Raw genomic sequence first — 15,579 nt, 5'->3', positions numbered from 1 at the left:
CATGTGGGCAGGGGGCACCCAGACCCTGCCTGGGAGCTCTGGCCTGGCTCCACGCTCCCCTTGCAGGAGCAGAACCCCAGGGACAGGCCCCTCAGCTGCTGGCCCCAGCTCCATGCCCAACCCGACTGACCCCATGCTGGCAGCTGGCCCGAGCCCAGGGAGGTCGGAGTTGGGGCTGCAGAGCAGTTTCTCAGGGGGCCTTCTGCTGTCGGGGACACTGCCTCCCTGCGCAGGGAGCTGTTAGCGGGAGGAGGCACATAGGCTCCAGCGGAGATGAGGTGGCCTGGCTGGGGCTCCTGTGCTCCTGGTGTGCTCGGAGGAAGGAACAGCTGGGGGCTCCGGCCAGCGAGTGATGTGCTGCACCGCTTCCCGACACAGCCCGAGCAAAGTGGGGCCCTACTTACCAGCGTGGCCGGTGCTGGTTGGGTGCAGGGTGCACCCAGGCCCTGGCAAAGGTGTGCCTTTGGGTGCCATTGCCCCAGGCCGAGCAGTCCCTGCCCCATCACACAAGGCACATGTGCTCAACCCTGCAGAGACTCACTGGGGGACACTCGCTGCTCGACCCCCAGCTGGCTTTGTGGGGAGGGCTCCCCAAGTTCCCCAGCCCTGGGCTCCATGCATTGGATGCACACGTGTCTGGGCTGGGAGGGAGAGGCAGGGGAAGCGGCCATCTCTGCTCTGCAGATACAGCTTGGCTGGCTGCGTCCGTCTCTCCGCGGAGGCGTGGCGGAAGCTGCTGGCCTCCAGCACATGGGCTCTTGTACCCTGGACTCTGGCCAGCTTCCAGCCAAGCTGCTGTCTTGGATCAGCCCTAGGGAGGAGCAGACGAAGCGCGCCGAGGCTTTCAAGCCGCACGGGCCCTGGGCTGGGGGCAGCAGTGCGGCCAAGGGGGGAGCGTTCCTTCTTTCCTCCTCCCACTCGGCTGTGTCTCTAATGCTGCTGGCAGAGCTGCTGGAGCTCGGCTTCCCCATTAGTTGCGCTGGGGCTATCGTGTCCCTCACTGCGGTAGCTTAAAAGCCCCCTCGCCAAGACCCGAGTCTGGCAAGGAGAGACCCCAGCAGCTGAACCCGCTTGTCCCCTGCTGTAGCCTGGGCTGCTCCTTCACCCAGGGGAGGACTGGCCTCCTGGCAGCTTCCCTTTCCTCTGCTTGGGGAGCAGCCCAGCCACAGGGGGCAGGTCTGGAAGGAATTGCTGGGGTTTGTACCTGCCCCCCACACCTCTCCACCCCTGTGCAGCCTCCGCTGTGGGGCTAACCTGCCTAGCGTCGCACTAGCCCTGAGGAAGGGGCAGACTGCTGTGTGCTGAGTGGGCACCCCCCAGCTGCCCAATCCCCGGACAGTGAAATGGCTTCTCTGCTCTCTGGGGCAGGGACCATGTTGCTATGGCCGGACAGCGCCTGGCGTGGTGCCCCCTCGCCCCCTTCAGCACTACCAGACTAAGATGCATGTCCTTGCTTGGGGTTACTTTCTGGCTGCTGCCCGTGTTCCCGGCAGGTATGCTGAGGCTGGAGGCACTGCCTGCTGGAGGGATGGTCGCTCTGGCTTGTGACAGCTTTGTTGATGACTCTGTTTCCTGTGTGTGACATGACCAGAGCTGGTATTTGCTGCCAGTCCCCGCAGGGGCCCCCCCAATCTGGGATGTGACATCTCGGCTCTGCCGGCTGACAGCGTGGGAAGTCCAGAGCAAGGGTCCACATCTCTGTTCCTTCCCAGCTGGGGGAGGTTCAGGGAGCTCTCGTGGCCTGTGCACGACCTGCTGCTGCATCTGTGCTGCAGCCAGGCAGACCTGGGTGATGAGGGCAGAGGAGCCCCTTGCATCCTGGCATCTGCTTCTCTGGCGGAGAATGTTCTAAGCAAAGCCAGGCAGGAGGACAGCTCCTGGACGGTGCAATGAGACCAGAGCACCCCCTCTCTGGGGCTGGAGGGCAGTGCTGCTCCCAGAAGTACCACTCTGTGCATGGGGGTCATTCGCAGGAGCACCAAGGCCCGGCTCCTGAATTACAGCCTTGGGGCACAGGTTTTAAAAGGTTAACCGCGCCTGTCTTGGGTGTGCTAGCCAGTGTGTGTCTGTGCCAGGGGCGAGGAGCAGCGAAAGCCCCATGTGTTATGCTGGAGATGTACGGTTACCCAGGGGGTAGCATGTCTAGTGGTTGGAGCCTGGGGTTCAGTCCCTTGCTGGGTGTGACGCAGGGCAGATCCCCTCTGTAACCACCAATTTCCTTCCCTTGCCCCGGGACTGAGGCTTGGCCGAGGGTTCGTGGCTCCAGCCAAGGGAGAGCGGGAGGAACCAGGGCCGCTGTGCTGGGCCAGTCACTGGTTCCTGAGGAGCTGCGAGGAAGGAGTTAACGGGGTAGCTGGGCTGTGCTAGCGGCTGTCCCGCTTCATGCAGCGGCTGTGCCAGGCTCCTGGCAGGAGCGGCAGTGAAGGAGTTAAAGGGAGTGGGGGGAGCCTGCCTTTGAGTCACTTCCTCGGGAGGGGGAGGGCTGCTCGCTGACTCCCTAGCCTCCCAGCTGAGCCCGAGCTGCGCCTGCCTATTGTGCTGCCTCTACGCTGGGGCTCCGCACAGCACGGATGGGCTCTCCTGGGCACCGCTGACCTGGCTGCGCTCCCCTAGACTGGGGAGGATTTCTGTCCCACGCTGCAGGGGAGCGGGGAGCCCAAGATGACTGAGGTCTTAGTGCAGCCGGACTGCAAGCTGAGCTCAGTGTGTGAGCACTTGGACCACTGCTGCCTGGAGAGGCTGGAGGAGCCCGGGGGCAAGCGCCCCTCCAACACGGGAGCCAGGTTGTGGGGCCGCGTGCGCAGCAAGCTGCTCGGGCAGAAGGTGCTGTCTTCTCTTCACTCTTCCCTGTGCGGCGGGGGGCTGGGCATGCCCAGGGTTCGCCCTCGCCCATGGGTGCCAGCCGCACTAGCCCTGCCAAGTGCGGGGCCCCCTGAGACTCAGGGCTCTGACTTACCCAGTGCCCTGGGTGTCTGTGGTGCTCAGTGAGCTGGTTCAGTCCCCCTGCAGGGTGTCTGCGCCAGGGTGCAGCCTCGGGGGAGGCTCCCCAGCCAAGAGGGCGATGATCTGTCTTCTGCCTTGAGTAGATGCGCTGGGTGCTGAGAGGCTGTTCCTCCTGCCCAGGGAATTCACAGGCTCCGAGCTAGGCAGGTACCGCACCAGGCAGCCAGCTCCATGCAGGGACTGCACTTTACATCTGCTGCTGCTGCCCACCCTGCAGAGGCCGCTGGAGGGTGTGGGGCTGGGTTGGGCTGGTTCTGAATATTGGTGTGCCAGGGGCCATGGCTTTGCAGTGGGTCTCATGCAACTAATCTGATGGGGCAGAGTCAGGGAGAGAGGACGCAGCCCCCCAAATTTGTGGCACTCCTTGCTGCAAGAGGCCAGAAAGGGGGCTGGAATGATCTTAGTTTTGCTGCGTACGGGAAGGTACATGAATCTTGTGGTTCAGCGTGTGAGCAGATCATCGTGGGGTCCAAAGGCCAGGCACCGCTTTTCCCCACCGCCCTGCTGTATCTGGCCCTGACCACGGGGAACCTGGGCGCGGTGGGCAGTGTGTGCCGCTCCCTGGAGACCGTCGCTGGTCAGCGCTCCTGGTTCTATTCTGAGCCTTGCTGCAGGCTCCCTCTGCAACTCAGGACGAGTCACTTCAGCCCCAATTGTCCAGAAGAGCTGGCAATGCCAGGATGGCTGCCTGCTCACAATTCTCTTGGTGCCCAAACCTGGGGCTGGCACCCAGAGTGAGGGGCCCCTTCGGGTAGTTGTGGCACCATGAGGTTAAGGCTCCCTCTGCAGAGCCAGGGCTAATTACCCGTTCTCTCTAGGGTTGCAGAGGCTTTATCAAGCTCTCTGGGCATTTTGGTAGGGATGGCTTCGCTCCTTGGTTCCACTCCCTGCTGGTCCTCCCCTGGCTGCCTGGAACGGGAGGGGACACACAGGGCGAGCGTTGGTGCTAGTGATGCTGACAGCCGCGGTGGGCAGCAGAGAGCTGTGCAGTCCATCCTGGGGCACCGTGTGGGTCATGGGGCAAAGCTTAAGGGATGCCAGCTCCACGGCCCACTCCATGGAGGGCAGCTGTTGCCCCAGCGTTTGCCTTGATGTCCCTGAAGGGTACCGCTCGTGCACGGGTGTCTCCATCTGGTGGTGGTGGTGTCTGCTCCCCGCTGGGAGCTGTCTTGGGGTCACTTCAGCCTCACTCCTAGGCACACAGCTGGCGGTGCCTGTTACACGCAGGGGGATTGGGCTGCTGGCATGAACCATGGCAAAACATCAGGCTTGCAGGGGCCGAGGTCTGCTTAGTAACAGCGCTTTCATCCGCTCAGCCCGCGTTCGCTGGCTCCCCGGCTGTGACGGGGGCATTAACCTAATCTCTGGGTAGCCGGTGCCTGTGGCCTGGCCCCTCCCTGGAAGAGGCTTAAGCCACAGAAGCGAGGAGCTTTGTTAGGGGAGCTGCCGGCCCTGAACTGCTCAGGGAAACGTGCTTTGAGTGGCTAGTTTGGAACACCTGCCCTAGGGTCTGCTGGCCAAAGACGTGAGTGCCGAGTGACAGGGAGAAGCTGTCGGTAGTTCTGAGGTGAACTTCAAAGCGGTGAATGTGTCTGAGCATTTCTGCTCCCAGCTTTAAACTTAGAATCTTTACAGAATGGCAGATCTCTCTTCAAAATCCAGCTTTCCTCCCGGCCGCAGCTGGCGGGATGAGTCCCATGCTACTGGCTTCCCGGCACTCCAGCTTCACAGTATGTGACTGGGCCAGGGTTACTGCTGCCCTGACCCCGGCAAGACAGTGAAGGAGAAACTGACTCTCGCCCGTTTGTCTTGGATGTGCAATTGTCTGGAACCTCCTGCCGCTTGCCCGTAGATCCTGCAAATGCCTCAGGAACATAAGTCGGATGCAGCGGAGCTGTACCATGTCGGTCCTAGGAAGTTAGAGACAAGGTGGGGGAGGGAACAGCTTTATTGGGCCAACTTCTGGTCAGATGTTTCATCCCCCACCTGGTCTCTGGGCCCTAAATGCATCTGGGAGTGCCGGCTTCTCCCAGGCGTCCAGGGGCTGTCAGGCACCGCTTTCTTCTGAGACTTGCATGGTGTGGTGACTTGTTACCATAGGACCTCGCCCCCCAGCTGGTGGCTGGCAGCCCATTGGGCTGGGCGCTCTCCAAACAGAACAGGACAGTCCCTGCCCAGAGAGTTTATGGTCCAAGTAGCCGGGCCTAGGCCTGGGTCCCAGCAGCCTGAGCCGTAGCAGGGAAAGAGTCTGGCTGCTTGGCTGGGTCGACAGGTCTGCACAACACTGGCCTGGCATGGCCAGGCTCCGGGTGTCGTCCCTCGGATTGCCCGACTCTCGTCCCCTGGGGCCGGGCCGTGTTTCTCCCCTGGGCAGCGAATGCTAACGGCGGCCCTGCCCTGCTGAGAGCTGTCTGGGGAGAGCCCCACTGGGCGGCCTTGGATCAGTGAGCTGCAGCGAATGGCTCCCCTGGGACCTCCGCTCCCCAGTCGGTGCTTCCCCTCCGCTGGCACATGGGTAGCGACAGATTGTGAGGAGAGACTCAAGCTACTGGCTTGGAGTCCCCCTTGCGCGCCGGGTGAATGGGGGAGGCTGCAGAGCCCTGGGCTCGGGGTCTGTTTGTCCCCCAGCACGTGACCCAGCCCCATCTGCCCTCCAGGAGGGACTATGCTGGGGAAACGCTCAAACTGCCTGAGTGCTCCAGCTGAGCAGGGGAGCCCAGCGGTGTTCTCAGTGTCTGTGAGCCTGTATCCCCCACAGTCCCTCCCCAGGCCCTGATCGCAGCCCTGAGGGGCCCCTGGCAGCATGTGGCCCAGCCTGCAGGCTGGCCTTGAAGCTAAGGAGGAAGTGGATTGTCAAACGTTGTTTTGTTTGTCAAACACTTGTCATATTTTCAGGCCACACAAATATTTAGTTATGGATCCGCCATCACACCAGGCGTGGCGTCTGGGTAAGGCATTTCGTGGAGTAGCAGCTCTGCTCCGAGGGCCTGGGGGAGGAGGAGCTGCCGGCCCCTGTTCCTCTCCTGAGCTGTGCCGGATGGGCGTCCCGGAATGCCCTTGGCCTGGCTGCCTTCCCCCTGCCAGCTCACTCTAGGGCCTGCAAACAGCGCTCTTGGTGCAAAGGGACCGTCACAAATCTGACCTGGGTGAACAGCAGCTCGGTGAGCCCCAGGCGGCCCTGGCCCGCTCCTCCCCCGGTTCAGTGGGCTCTGGCTGTGCGTGTGGAAGGGCCGAACCATGCGGCGGTCTTTTCTCGGAGAGGCCTGGGGCTTGCTGTGTCTGGAGGGTCCCCACCGTGAGGGGAGCAGCGCTAGGAGGGGAGCGGTGGGCGCTCCCAAGCCTGAGGTGTGTAGGGGCTAGAGAGACTGTGGTGTGAGAGGGGGGTGCCCTGCATGACATGAGTGCGTCCCGCTGCTCTGTCACTCCCCTCCCTTGGCTGGGGGCTTGGGGAGCCAAAGGCAGCCAGTGAGCTGCCAGCTGTGTTTGTCCAGGTATGTGGCCATGGAGGAGGCGGGGGTAATCCCCGCTGGACCATAGAGGGTTTCAGACTCCACTGATCCTGGCTGCCTGCATTGGTGCCTGTGGAGGGCAGGTGCTGCTGTGTGTCCTGGGCCCTCATCCGTAGCACTGGTGGTAGCACTTCCCCGGCAGCCAGCCCCATGCTCGGTCCCCCCGCCCCGTCCATCCGGCCTGTCCTTGGGGGCGCCCCTGCAGCCAGGCCATGGAAAGGGGACTGGCTGGGGCAGGGGAGGAGGCAGGAATGCATGGTGCTTTCTAGAGGGCAGAGTCATGCTTTGAATCAGGAGACTAACCTGGCTTTAATAAAGGCCTCATTCAGAGCCTGCTAAACCCCTTCCATATGTGGACTTCAAAGGTCCTGGGGGAGACGTGGGGGGGAGTTTGTGGTGGTTTCTAGTGAAGTTAAGTGCAATCTGCTCATGTTACAGAGCAGAGGGGGCTGGAGAAGCTTGGTCACCAGCCTGCCAGAGCAGCGAGGGTGGGGGGCAGCTGGGGCCCCTGCTGGCAGCACTATGACTCCTCAGCCATAGTGCTGGATCCATCCTGGATCTCTGGGGCAGTGGATGAAGTAGAGGATCCTCCACCCCCCAATTGGTCCAGAACCCACTCCTGGTGAGGAGGCAGCTAGTCCCTGCTGGGCTCAGCTCGCTGGGCACAGGGACAGAGGCAGGGCTTGGTGCTTTCTCCAGCCCTGGCACATGTCTGTCACGGTCTCCTAAAACACCACGCTGAGTCCTGGCCAGGGGTGGCGGCATATGGCGGGCAGTGACACTGGTACTTTGCCCTCCTTCCAGCCTGCGCCCAATGTGCCGGCCTCTGGAGCGCTGCTTCGGGCTCTGGCAATGCCAGGGATAGCATAGGCAGTGTGCAAATTTCTGCCCATCCCACCTGCTGCCCCAGTCCTGGGCCCGTGTACTCCTCGCCGTGTGTGGTTAGGACACGAGGCCCAGAAAGGGAGCGATGACAGCAGGAGAACGTATCCCGGCGGGCTGCACCCTCTGGACCAGCGCATGTGCACTAGCAATGCAAGTGGCAGACTGGCGGCGTTGGGCTCGCAGTGGGGTGGGTTGTGCTGTGTTGGAGTGGCTGGGTTTGGCCTGGGAATGCAGGCGGAGCCGGGGTCTTTGCTTGGATTCGCTGAAGGGTGTGTGGAGAGAACGGGGCTGAGCATTGTGCGGCTGCTCTGCATTGTTGGGGAGCAGCAGGGGCTCTGCTGCCCCTTCCCTCCAGCTCTGGAGGGGCCCTGGCTGTAGGATTCGTGACGGGGGACTGCCCCCCTCCCATGGCTGCCCTGTGGGGTCTCAGCGTGCTCGCTGGAAGCTCTCAGGCATGGCACACGTGGCTCTGGCTGGAGCACTGTGCTGCTTTGCAGGGAATGTACATCAGGAGACATTCCTGTGCCGAAGGCTGGAAACCACAGCTATTCCGCATGGCCCAGGGACAGCAGGAGAGAGAAACCACCGGGCCCCAGTTCGGCCTGGCCTGCTGCAGGAACTGGCTGAGCGTTACCAACCATGGGCCTGGCCTGGCCATGGCAGGCAAACTGTCTCAGAGTTTTCGCCCCACCAACAACAACAACCCCAGCCAGCCAGAGAACGGACGCTGCCATAGGCTTCCCTTGCACCATACGAGGCCTCAAGTGGGAGATACCAGGCCAGCTGGGGGGCCGAGCTGGTGTCTGGGTCTCTGCTCATCCTTCCTCCTCTAGCAGGACTAGCCAGCCAGGCCTCTGCATGCAGTGAACACAGTGAGGGGCTGCAGTCGAGCAGTGGGTTAACCGTGGTGACTGGCCTGGCCCTGCTCTGCTCCGCCAGCGCTCACAACAGGCACCTTCACCCCCTCCTGTTCCCCTGCGAGGAGCAAAGCAGGAGGGAGCTGCCACTGGTCCATTCCCCCCCATCCAGCCACAGGGCCTAGACTGCGCCACTGCTCTGCCCTCAATGCACCAGGCCACTGGGCCTGCTCCGGCTGGGGCTGAAGGTAGCTAGCTGCCTGCTGGCTGGCCAGAGCTAGGAGCAGCGGTGTGCAGGTCTGACCATGTTTGGGGGGTTGCTGTGGGGCAGCCGCAGGAGGCAGGTGACAGGGATGGACTCCAGCGCTGGGCCTACTTGGCTGGCTGGAGTAGCAGGTTCTGGTGTTGCTGGGTGACTGGGTACCCCACGAACGACCCAGCACTTTGCTCAGAACACATGGCTGGAGCTGGCCTGGGTGTGACCAGGAGGGGAAGGGCGTCCCCTGCTGTCTTGCAGCTCCTTGGGTGAGCGCCATGGGATCCCTCCACCTCCTGCAGAAGGTGCCTGCGTCTCTCCAGCGCTGGAGGGAGGCCGGCCTTTCAAGCGTGGGACTGGGCCCTGCCGTTTGGGAGAGGGCACTGGGGGCACCCTCTGAAACATTGTCTCCCTGACCTCTGGGGACTGGATCCCCTTCCCGTGGGCAGGCCCAGCTCTCCCCTGGGCCTCTGCTGCAACAGCCCCAGCAGGGAGGGGTTGGCTGGGCCCAGCCCCCACTGCTCTTGCCAAGGGGAGAGCCCAGACCCAGGGGCCTGGCTTCCTCAGCCTGTCTCTTCCTATGTACTGTGGGTGGGGGATGCCAACCCAAGGGTCTCTTAGTGGGTTGCCATGGCACTCTCCGTCCACCTGCCGCATGGATATAGCGGGAGGGACGCTGGCTTGGCCTGTGCGACGTCTGGGGCTGCTCCAGGGTGGAGGGGGCTGGCAAGGCTGTGGTGGCGGCTGCTTCTCTCAGCCTCACTGGAACAGCATGTTCTTGCCGAAGCCTCTGCTGAGACAGGAGATGCCAGAGGAAACCGGCGTGTCCTTGAGGAATGAAGGCAGCTCTGCACAGCTGGGCTCTAGCTCAGCCAGGCGCCACGTGACCGGCCCAGCAGCTGTGCTGCAGAGCCTAGCTCCTGTATATTCGGGGAGGCTCATGCACCTCGCAGCTCCAGATCCGGGCCAGCCCTCCTGTCCCTTTCCCCGGGCAGGGTCCAAGCCCCTGCCCCTCCCATCCCCAGGGCTGCTCACCAGATGCATCAGGGCTCGGATGGCTAGGCTCCAGTCAGTGCTGTGGTCACTGAGCCCTGCCAGGCTGGCTGGATTGCTGCAGGGGCTGGGAGCGGAGGTGACCTGGAGCAGGTCAGAAGAGGACTAACCAACCCTTGGCTCCCTCTGCAGTCAGGGTCAGCCATAGACGGGCACTCTGCTGTGCCTGACCTGATGCCCGTGCTCCCATGGTGGGTGCTGGGGCAGGACGGCTCCTGGGAGATCCCTCCCCTTTCCCTGGCACTGCTCCCCCAAAACACAGGCAGGGCATGACCCCTTGTTCTGAGCACATCTTGGTCCTGGTGCCTGTTCCACCTGCCAAGCGTGCGCACCCACATCTGGAGCTCATCATCCTAGCCGGGGGCCCAGGTTACCTGGCACGTCCTCGCTGAGCCACTGCCCCCTGTCCCGGAGCTGGCGCGCACATGGAAGAGCTGGAAGAAGCAGCACGAGAGGGCAGCCTGGGGCTCCATGGAGCTGGGCCCAGGGGTCTCCTGCAGCTCCCCCTGGAGAGACCAGGACTTTCCCCTCCCCTCCTGCGGAGAGCATAGCAGAGACTCAATCTGGGGTACGGTCTATGGTCCAGGGAAGGGTCTGGGGTCCTGCCCCACATTTAACCCCATCCCATCTGTCACTAAGCTCCTGGCCGCCTCCCCACTGCGGTTGGGAGCCACCTGCTGCCCCCTTCTGGCTGGATGCTGTGGGACCAGCATGAGGAGAGTAGCTGGAAAACAGGAGGCATCTGGGCTGCTTGTCCAGCCCTGGCTGGGCTTCTGCGGCCCCCTTCTCCCTGCCGGTTCTCTGTGCCTCTGGCCATCCCTCGGCTGGCAGCGGTGCTCCGTGCCACAAGCTAGCACAACCAAACTGCTGTGTTCGCGCTTGCCATGGGACCGCTGCTTCCCCCTTCGCCTGGGCAGTGGCTGGGTTGCCTTGGCTGCAGCCGTGGGACCACCCAGGGTCCAGAGGCTCGGCACGCCAGCACTGGCCCTGCCCCGGCTCGGGTGCAGCACTGAGCAGCTAGTAGTGGTGTGAGTGCTCGATGGCTGGGAACTACAGCACAGCTCTGGCCAGCGCGTGCCCAGCCAGCTGGGGTCATCCTGCCTACATGCTCGTCCGGAACGAGCGGAGCCCATGGTTCCCAAGGTTATAAATAGCCCCAGCGACCTGGGAGGAAAACATTGCCCCCGCTCTGTTTGATGAAACTGCTCCAGAAATAGCCCTGATTTATGGAAACTCGACTGCCTGGCTCTGCAGGAACGGAGCGCTCTCAGCAGCCTCCAGTGGGGTTTTTGCTGCTCCCCAAGGCTGGAGAGAAGGGCTTGCTGTACAGAGCCACTGGCTGCACTGCTGCAAAAGCCAGCCCCAGGGCAGTGAGCAGTCTGGGCATGGACCGGGGAGCCAGGGATGCTGGGAGCTGATCCCAGCTTCAACACAGGCTCCCTCGGTGGCCCCTCTAGGTCACCTTTTGCCCATCTCCGCAGCTGTAACGCAAGGGTAGCACTTGCTCACCTCGTGGGGTGGGCAGTAGCTTTCCCTGTTGTAACTCCAGCTTTGGAGTCAGGGATTTGATAGCAACCTTCAACCCACCTGAAGGGGGTTCCAAAGAGGATGGATCTGGACTGTTCTCAGTGGTACCAGGTGACAGAACAAGGAGCAATGGTCTCAAGTTGCAGTGGGGGAGGTTTAAGTTGGATATTAGGAAACACTATTTCACTAGGAGGATGGTGAAGCGCTGGAATGAGTTACCTAGGGAGGTAGTGGAATCTCCTTCCTTAGAGGTTTTCAAGGTCAGGCGTGACAAAGCCCTTCCTGGGATGATTTAGTTGGGGCTGTGTTCCTAATGTTTGCTCTGAATACTGTGTTGGTGCCTCAGTGTCCCCTAGGCAGTTCTTAAGTATCTTGGTGGTGGGATAAGGGTGTGTGATTGCTACAGAGGAAGGGGCCAGTGCCCCTAACTGCCGGGCACTCTGCCTCCTAGCAACTGATGGCCTGGGCCCCTCCTCTGCAAAGGTGCCAGCTGAAAGTGTTGGAGACAAAGGGATCAGGTGACCTCCTGGCCCGGGAAAGGAGCTGAGCAGAGAGGAGGGGCTGGAGGGAGGTTAGTCTGGAGCTACCTGGGGATAAGGAGTGAAGTGCAGACCTAGGGGTCTGGCTCACTGCCCCCAGAACGGACCCGGCCGAGGGGGTCTGGTTCGCTGTATCTACAAGCTCTGCTTTAGACTCTGTTCCTGTCATTGAATCAACCTCTTTTTGGCTGGCTAAGAGTCACGTCTGACTGCAAAGGGGGGGGGTGCAGAACCCTGTGGCTTCCCCAGGACCCCGCCTGGGTGGGCTCGCTGTGGGAAGCCCACGGAGGGGCAGAGGATGCTGAATGCTCCAAGGAGAGACCCGGGAGGTGAAGACGTGTGAGCTTCTTGCCCTGAACAAGTCTGCTCCAAGGGAGAGGAGGCTCCCCAAAGTCCTGACTGGCTTAGTGGGGAGCAGTTCCAGAGCATCGCCCGGTGACTCCGTGACAGGCTGGTCCTGCTTTGAGCAAGGGTTGGACTAGATACCACCTGGGGTCTCTTTCAACTCTAATCTTCTATGATTGATTCTGTGATAGGGCAGGAAGAGTCCAGTGATGCAATGTTCTGCACACTTCCATGAATAGTGCCAGCGCCCCTCCCTGGGATTCAGTGGGGCTGTGTCTAACATGCAGGCCAGGGGAGCACTTGGGAATTTCACTTTCTCTTTTTCCTCACAGCTGGACCCGCAGGCCATGCCGACCAAGAACTGGCACATGGACGTGATTGAGATGAATGGGGTACGTAATCTGAGGTGCAGCCTCTCTCGGGGCGAGGGTCGGGTACTGCCCATGCACCTGCACTCGGGCTGACAATAGCTTCCCCCCTTCCATCCCCGTTGGCTAGGAGGGGCAGGCTTCCCAGGTCACTCTGGAGACACCTGGCCAGGGTGTATCGTCGCTCACTTGCCATGGGTCAGTCAGCTCCCTGCCCTCCCCCGGGCCACGTCCCTGCCTGCGGCTGTGCCACGCGCTGCGGTGACAGCCCTCTGTGCCTCCCTCAGATCAAGGTGGAGTTCTCCATGAAGTTCACAAGCCGGGACATGAGCCTGAAGAGGACCCCGTCCAAGAAGCAGACCGGCGTCTTTGGGGTGAAAATCAGTGTTGTGACAAAGTAAGTCCCTGGTACCAGGGGGTGACCTGTGTGCAGCCCCGAGCTTGGAGGCGCTTCCTTTCCCCTTGGCCCAAAACGAGCAGAGCCGCCTCCACAACACGTCCAACCTGAGCGACGGGCTTCCAGCCGGAGTCAGCAATGTGCTGCCAAGGGTCCATGTCTGTCCCTCCCGCTGTGTGTGTGGGGAAGCCCTGTGCACGGCTCTGACTGCGGGCTGCCCCCATCCCTTCTCCCAGAGCAGAGCAGGTGTGTCCCCTTCCTCAACAGAGGCTGAGTCTCGGCTCCACTCCCGCTAGCTCACGGCTCAGCCTGGGATTGAGGGCCTGGGCTCTCGCCCCTTCAGTCTGATTTGCCACTTCCCCTGCCAGAGCAGAGGGTGCCACTCCCACCACCCGCCCCGTGTGCTGGGCACAGTGGCTGTTTGAAGCGTAGGGTGCAGCGGGCACAGGGCCTGGCTGTCTCACTCCCGCTGCTCTGGTTCCCCACCCCAGGCGGGAGCGCTCCAAGGTGCCGTACATTGTGCGGCAGTGCATTGAGGAGGTGGAGAAGAGAGGCATCGAGGAGGTCGGCATCTACCGCATCTCGGGGGTTGCCACGGACATCCAGGCGCTGAAGGCAGCCTTCGACGCAAGTGAGTGACAGGGAAATGGCTCCCCCCGCCACTACTCATGGTGCTGCCCGGGGGTGGCTGGAATCCTGCATGTGCACATCTTGCTAAGCTGGGTGAGGTGGGGCACAGGTTGGTTGTGGAAAAGAGAACACCAGGGTCCTCCTGCACCATTGCTTGGAGTCAGCAGGCTAAGCACGTCCAGCAGTCCCTCTGCTCAGATGCCGGAGATCTCTGGGGCAAATGCCTGAGACCAGAGCCCTTCTGGGAAGGGGAGCGCATCGGCTGAGCCCTGCAGAGCCGGTCCTTGCCAGCTCCCCTCTGGTCCACCTTCCCTTGAACCCTAAACAGCCTGAAAACCAGGGACTTGGTTAACATGATTTTAGGTGTAAAAAATGTGCAGCCATGTCTGCGAAGGGGCTTAGTGACCCATCATGAGATTGCAGTTGGGAGCACATGTGCTGTGTGGTGTCAGCGTTCGAGCCAGAAAAGGCTAATGGTGGTATTGCCCTTCCATGCGAGGCAGCTGTGGGGAAACGGTTCCTGATCGAGCTAACCACAAACGCCGGGCAGCTCCGCCCCAGCCCTGCTCTCCTCTGTGCCTCTGCAGAGGACATCAGTACAGCCATCATTAACCTGTCTTTGTGCTGCACTGGGCTCTCCTTCCAAGCTGCGTCCCTGCTGGGCTGCTCTCAAGGAAGCACGGAGCCAGGAGAACCTCCCAAGAGGTTAGCAAGTTCTTCCCTGCTCAGCTTTGTCTGAGAACAGGCTGCAAAGCAGAGCTGGCTATTGCCCTGCCCGGCAAGTGCTAGTTCCCCTATTTCCCCCATGGCTCACGCTCACTGGCGCTGAGCTCAATGCAGCAGAATTAAAAGATCACAACCCTGTTCCGGCCTCTTTGCTCTCCACCACTAGGAGGCGGTGTGGCGCAGAACCAAACAAGGCAGTAACACACTCTGCTGTTTCTGGGGAATCCCTGCCTCTGCTGCCGCCTTGCAGCTGTCTCTGGGCTGGAGCACAGCAGCTCTTTGGCAGCGCACAGGAGCACTGTGCAGCAGGTTAGGGCAGGAAATGGGAGAAGGATCATTCTTTGCATTTGTGTGCAGAGCCCCCCAGTGCCCAGTCAGTGAGGTGAGTACTGATTCACAGCTGGAGAGAGGGGGTATGCACTACCCACTAGGAACCATTACCTCCCGAGAGCTGCACATCTGGCCTGAGCCTTGAGTGCCAGAGTTTAGTGCCCCGGGGGAGCTGGCAGGACTCGGGAGCCTGCTGGCTGTGCTGGACTGGGCCGGCGTCCTGATGGTCTGGGGGCGTTTCTCCTGGCAGATAACAAGGACATCCTGGTGATGCTGAGTGACATGGACATCAACGCCATTGCGGGCACCCTGAAGCTGTACTTCCGCGAGCTCCCCGAGCCCCTCCTTACCGACCGGCTGTACCCTGCTTTCATGGAGGGGATAGGTAAGGCTCCCGTGTGGGTCCACAGCTCCAGACCCCAGCGGGTGCTGGAGGTTTTGCAGCAGGATGGAAACAGCCCAAACCCCAGCAACACTGCTATGAAGTCAGACACTTGCTGTCCCCGGCCGCACAGAGAGGCCTGGCTGGCTCCTTAGACTGGCCCTCATCACCATGACCTCCTGCCCCCGCTCCACAGCCTGCTCTTGGGGGGAAGGAGGTCACGGCGCAGACCCCTGTCGTGGGCGGTTGTGAGACAGGCTTCCCCAGGGATCAGCTGTTAGTTGGAGGCAGACTCCTGCCTGGAGGTGAGAGGTTTCGAGTCATCCCAGTGACCCCAGTCGGGGGGCTCCCAGCCAGACTCAGCTGGGGGCCTCAGGGCTGCTCAGTGCTTGCAGGGTCCTCCCAGCCTGGACTGACCTCTCCCCTTGTCTCCAGCGCTCTCGGATCCCGCTGCCAAGGAGAATTGCATGATGCACCTTCTCCGGTCGCTGCCTGACCCCAACCTCATCACTTTCCTCTTCCTGCTGGAACACTTGAAAAGGTAACGCTGGGGACGCTGGTCCTGGCGGGGGACGCTTGGGACAGGACAGAGAATGTGCTTGGGCTATTCCGGGGTCGCTTGTCGCTGGGTTGGGCTGGCCGCCCCACGCACTGCGTTGTGCAGGAGGCCGTCCTTCTAGGACAGAACCTGCGAGCGGCTGGGTTTGCTGCAGTGCTCAGAGCCCTGGGGAGCTCAGCACTGGGGAGGACGCTCACGCAGTGAGGCTGCTCG

At 61.8% G+C, this 15,579-nt stretch overlaps 1 protein-coding gene across 6 annotated transcripts in view; it reads left to right on the top strand.

Annotated features, from left to right (window-relative positions):
- The window catches only part of ABR (ABR activator of RhoGEF and GTPase), a 67,663-nt gene that overhangs the window by 46,770 nt on the left and 5,314 nt on the right, over nucleotides 1–15,579 (top strand). For 3 of the 6 annotated variants that reach the window (XM_032784091.2, XM_032784085.2, XM_032784106.1), the window contains 6 exons: nucleotides 2,614–2,823; nucleotides 12,307–12,366; nucleotides 12,630–12,739; nucleotides 13,231–13,370; nucleotides 14,676–14,810; nucleotides 15,243–15,348. In XM_032784091.2, coding sequence (XP_032639982.1) covers nucleotides 2,614–2,823; nucleotides 12,307–12,366; nucleotides 12,630–12,739; nucleotides 13,231–13,370; nucleotides 14,676–14,810; nucleotides 15,243–15,348 — 761 coding nt within the window. The remainder of the gene's footprint in view (nucleotides 1–2,613; nucleotides 2,824–12,306; nucleotides 12,367–12,629; nucleotides 12,740–13,230; nucleotides 13,371–14,675; nucleotides 14,811–15,242; nucleotides 15,349–15,579) is intronic. The other 3 variants (XM_032784117.2, XM_032784100.2, XM_032784126.2) reach the window with 1 other exon arrangement.

This window comes from Chelonoidis abingdonii, chromosome 20 (genome assembly GCF_003597395.2).
Source record: "Chelonoidis abingdonii isolate Lonesome George chromosome 20, CheloAbing_2.0, whole genome shotgun sequence".
Classification (NCBI taxonomy): domain Eukaryota; kingdom Metazoa; phylum Chordata; order Testudines; family Testudinidae; genus Chelonoidis; species Chelonoidis abingdonii.
Note: the sequence above shows the minus strand (reverse complement) of the source record. Positions and strands in the feature narration are given on the sequence as shown.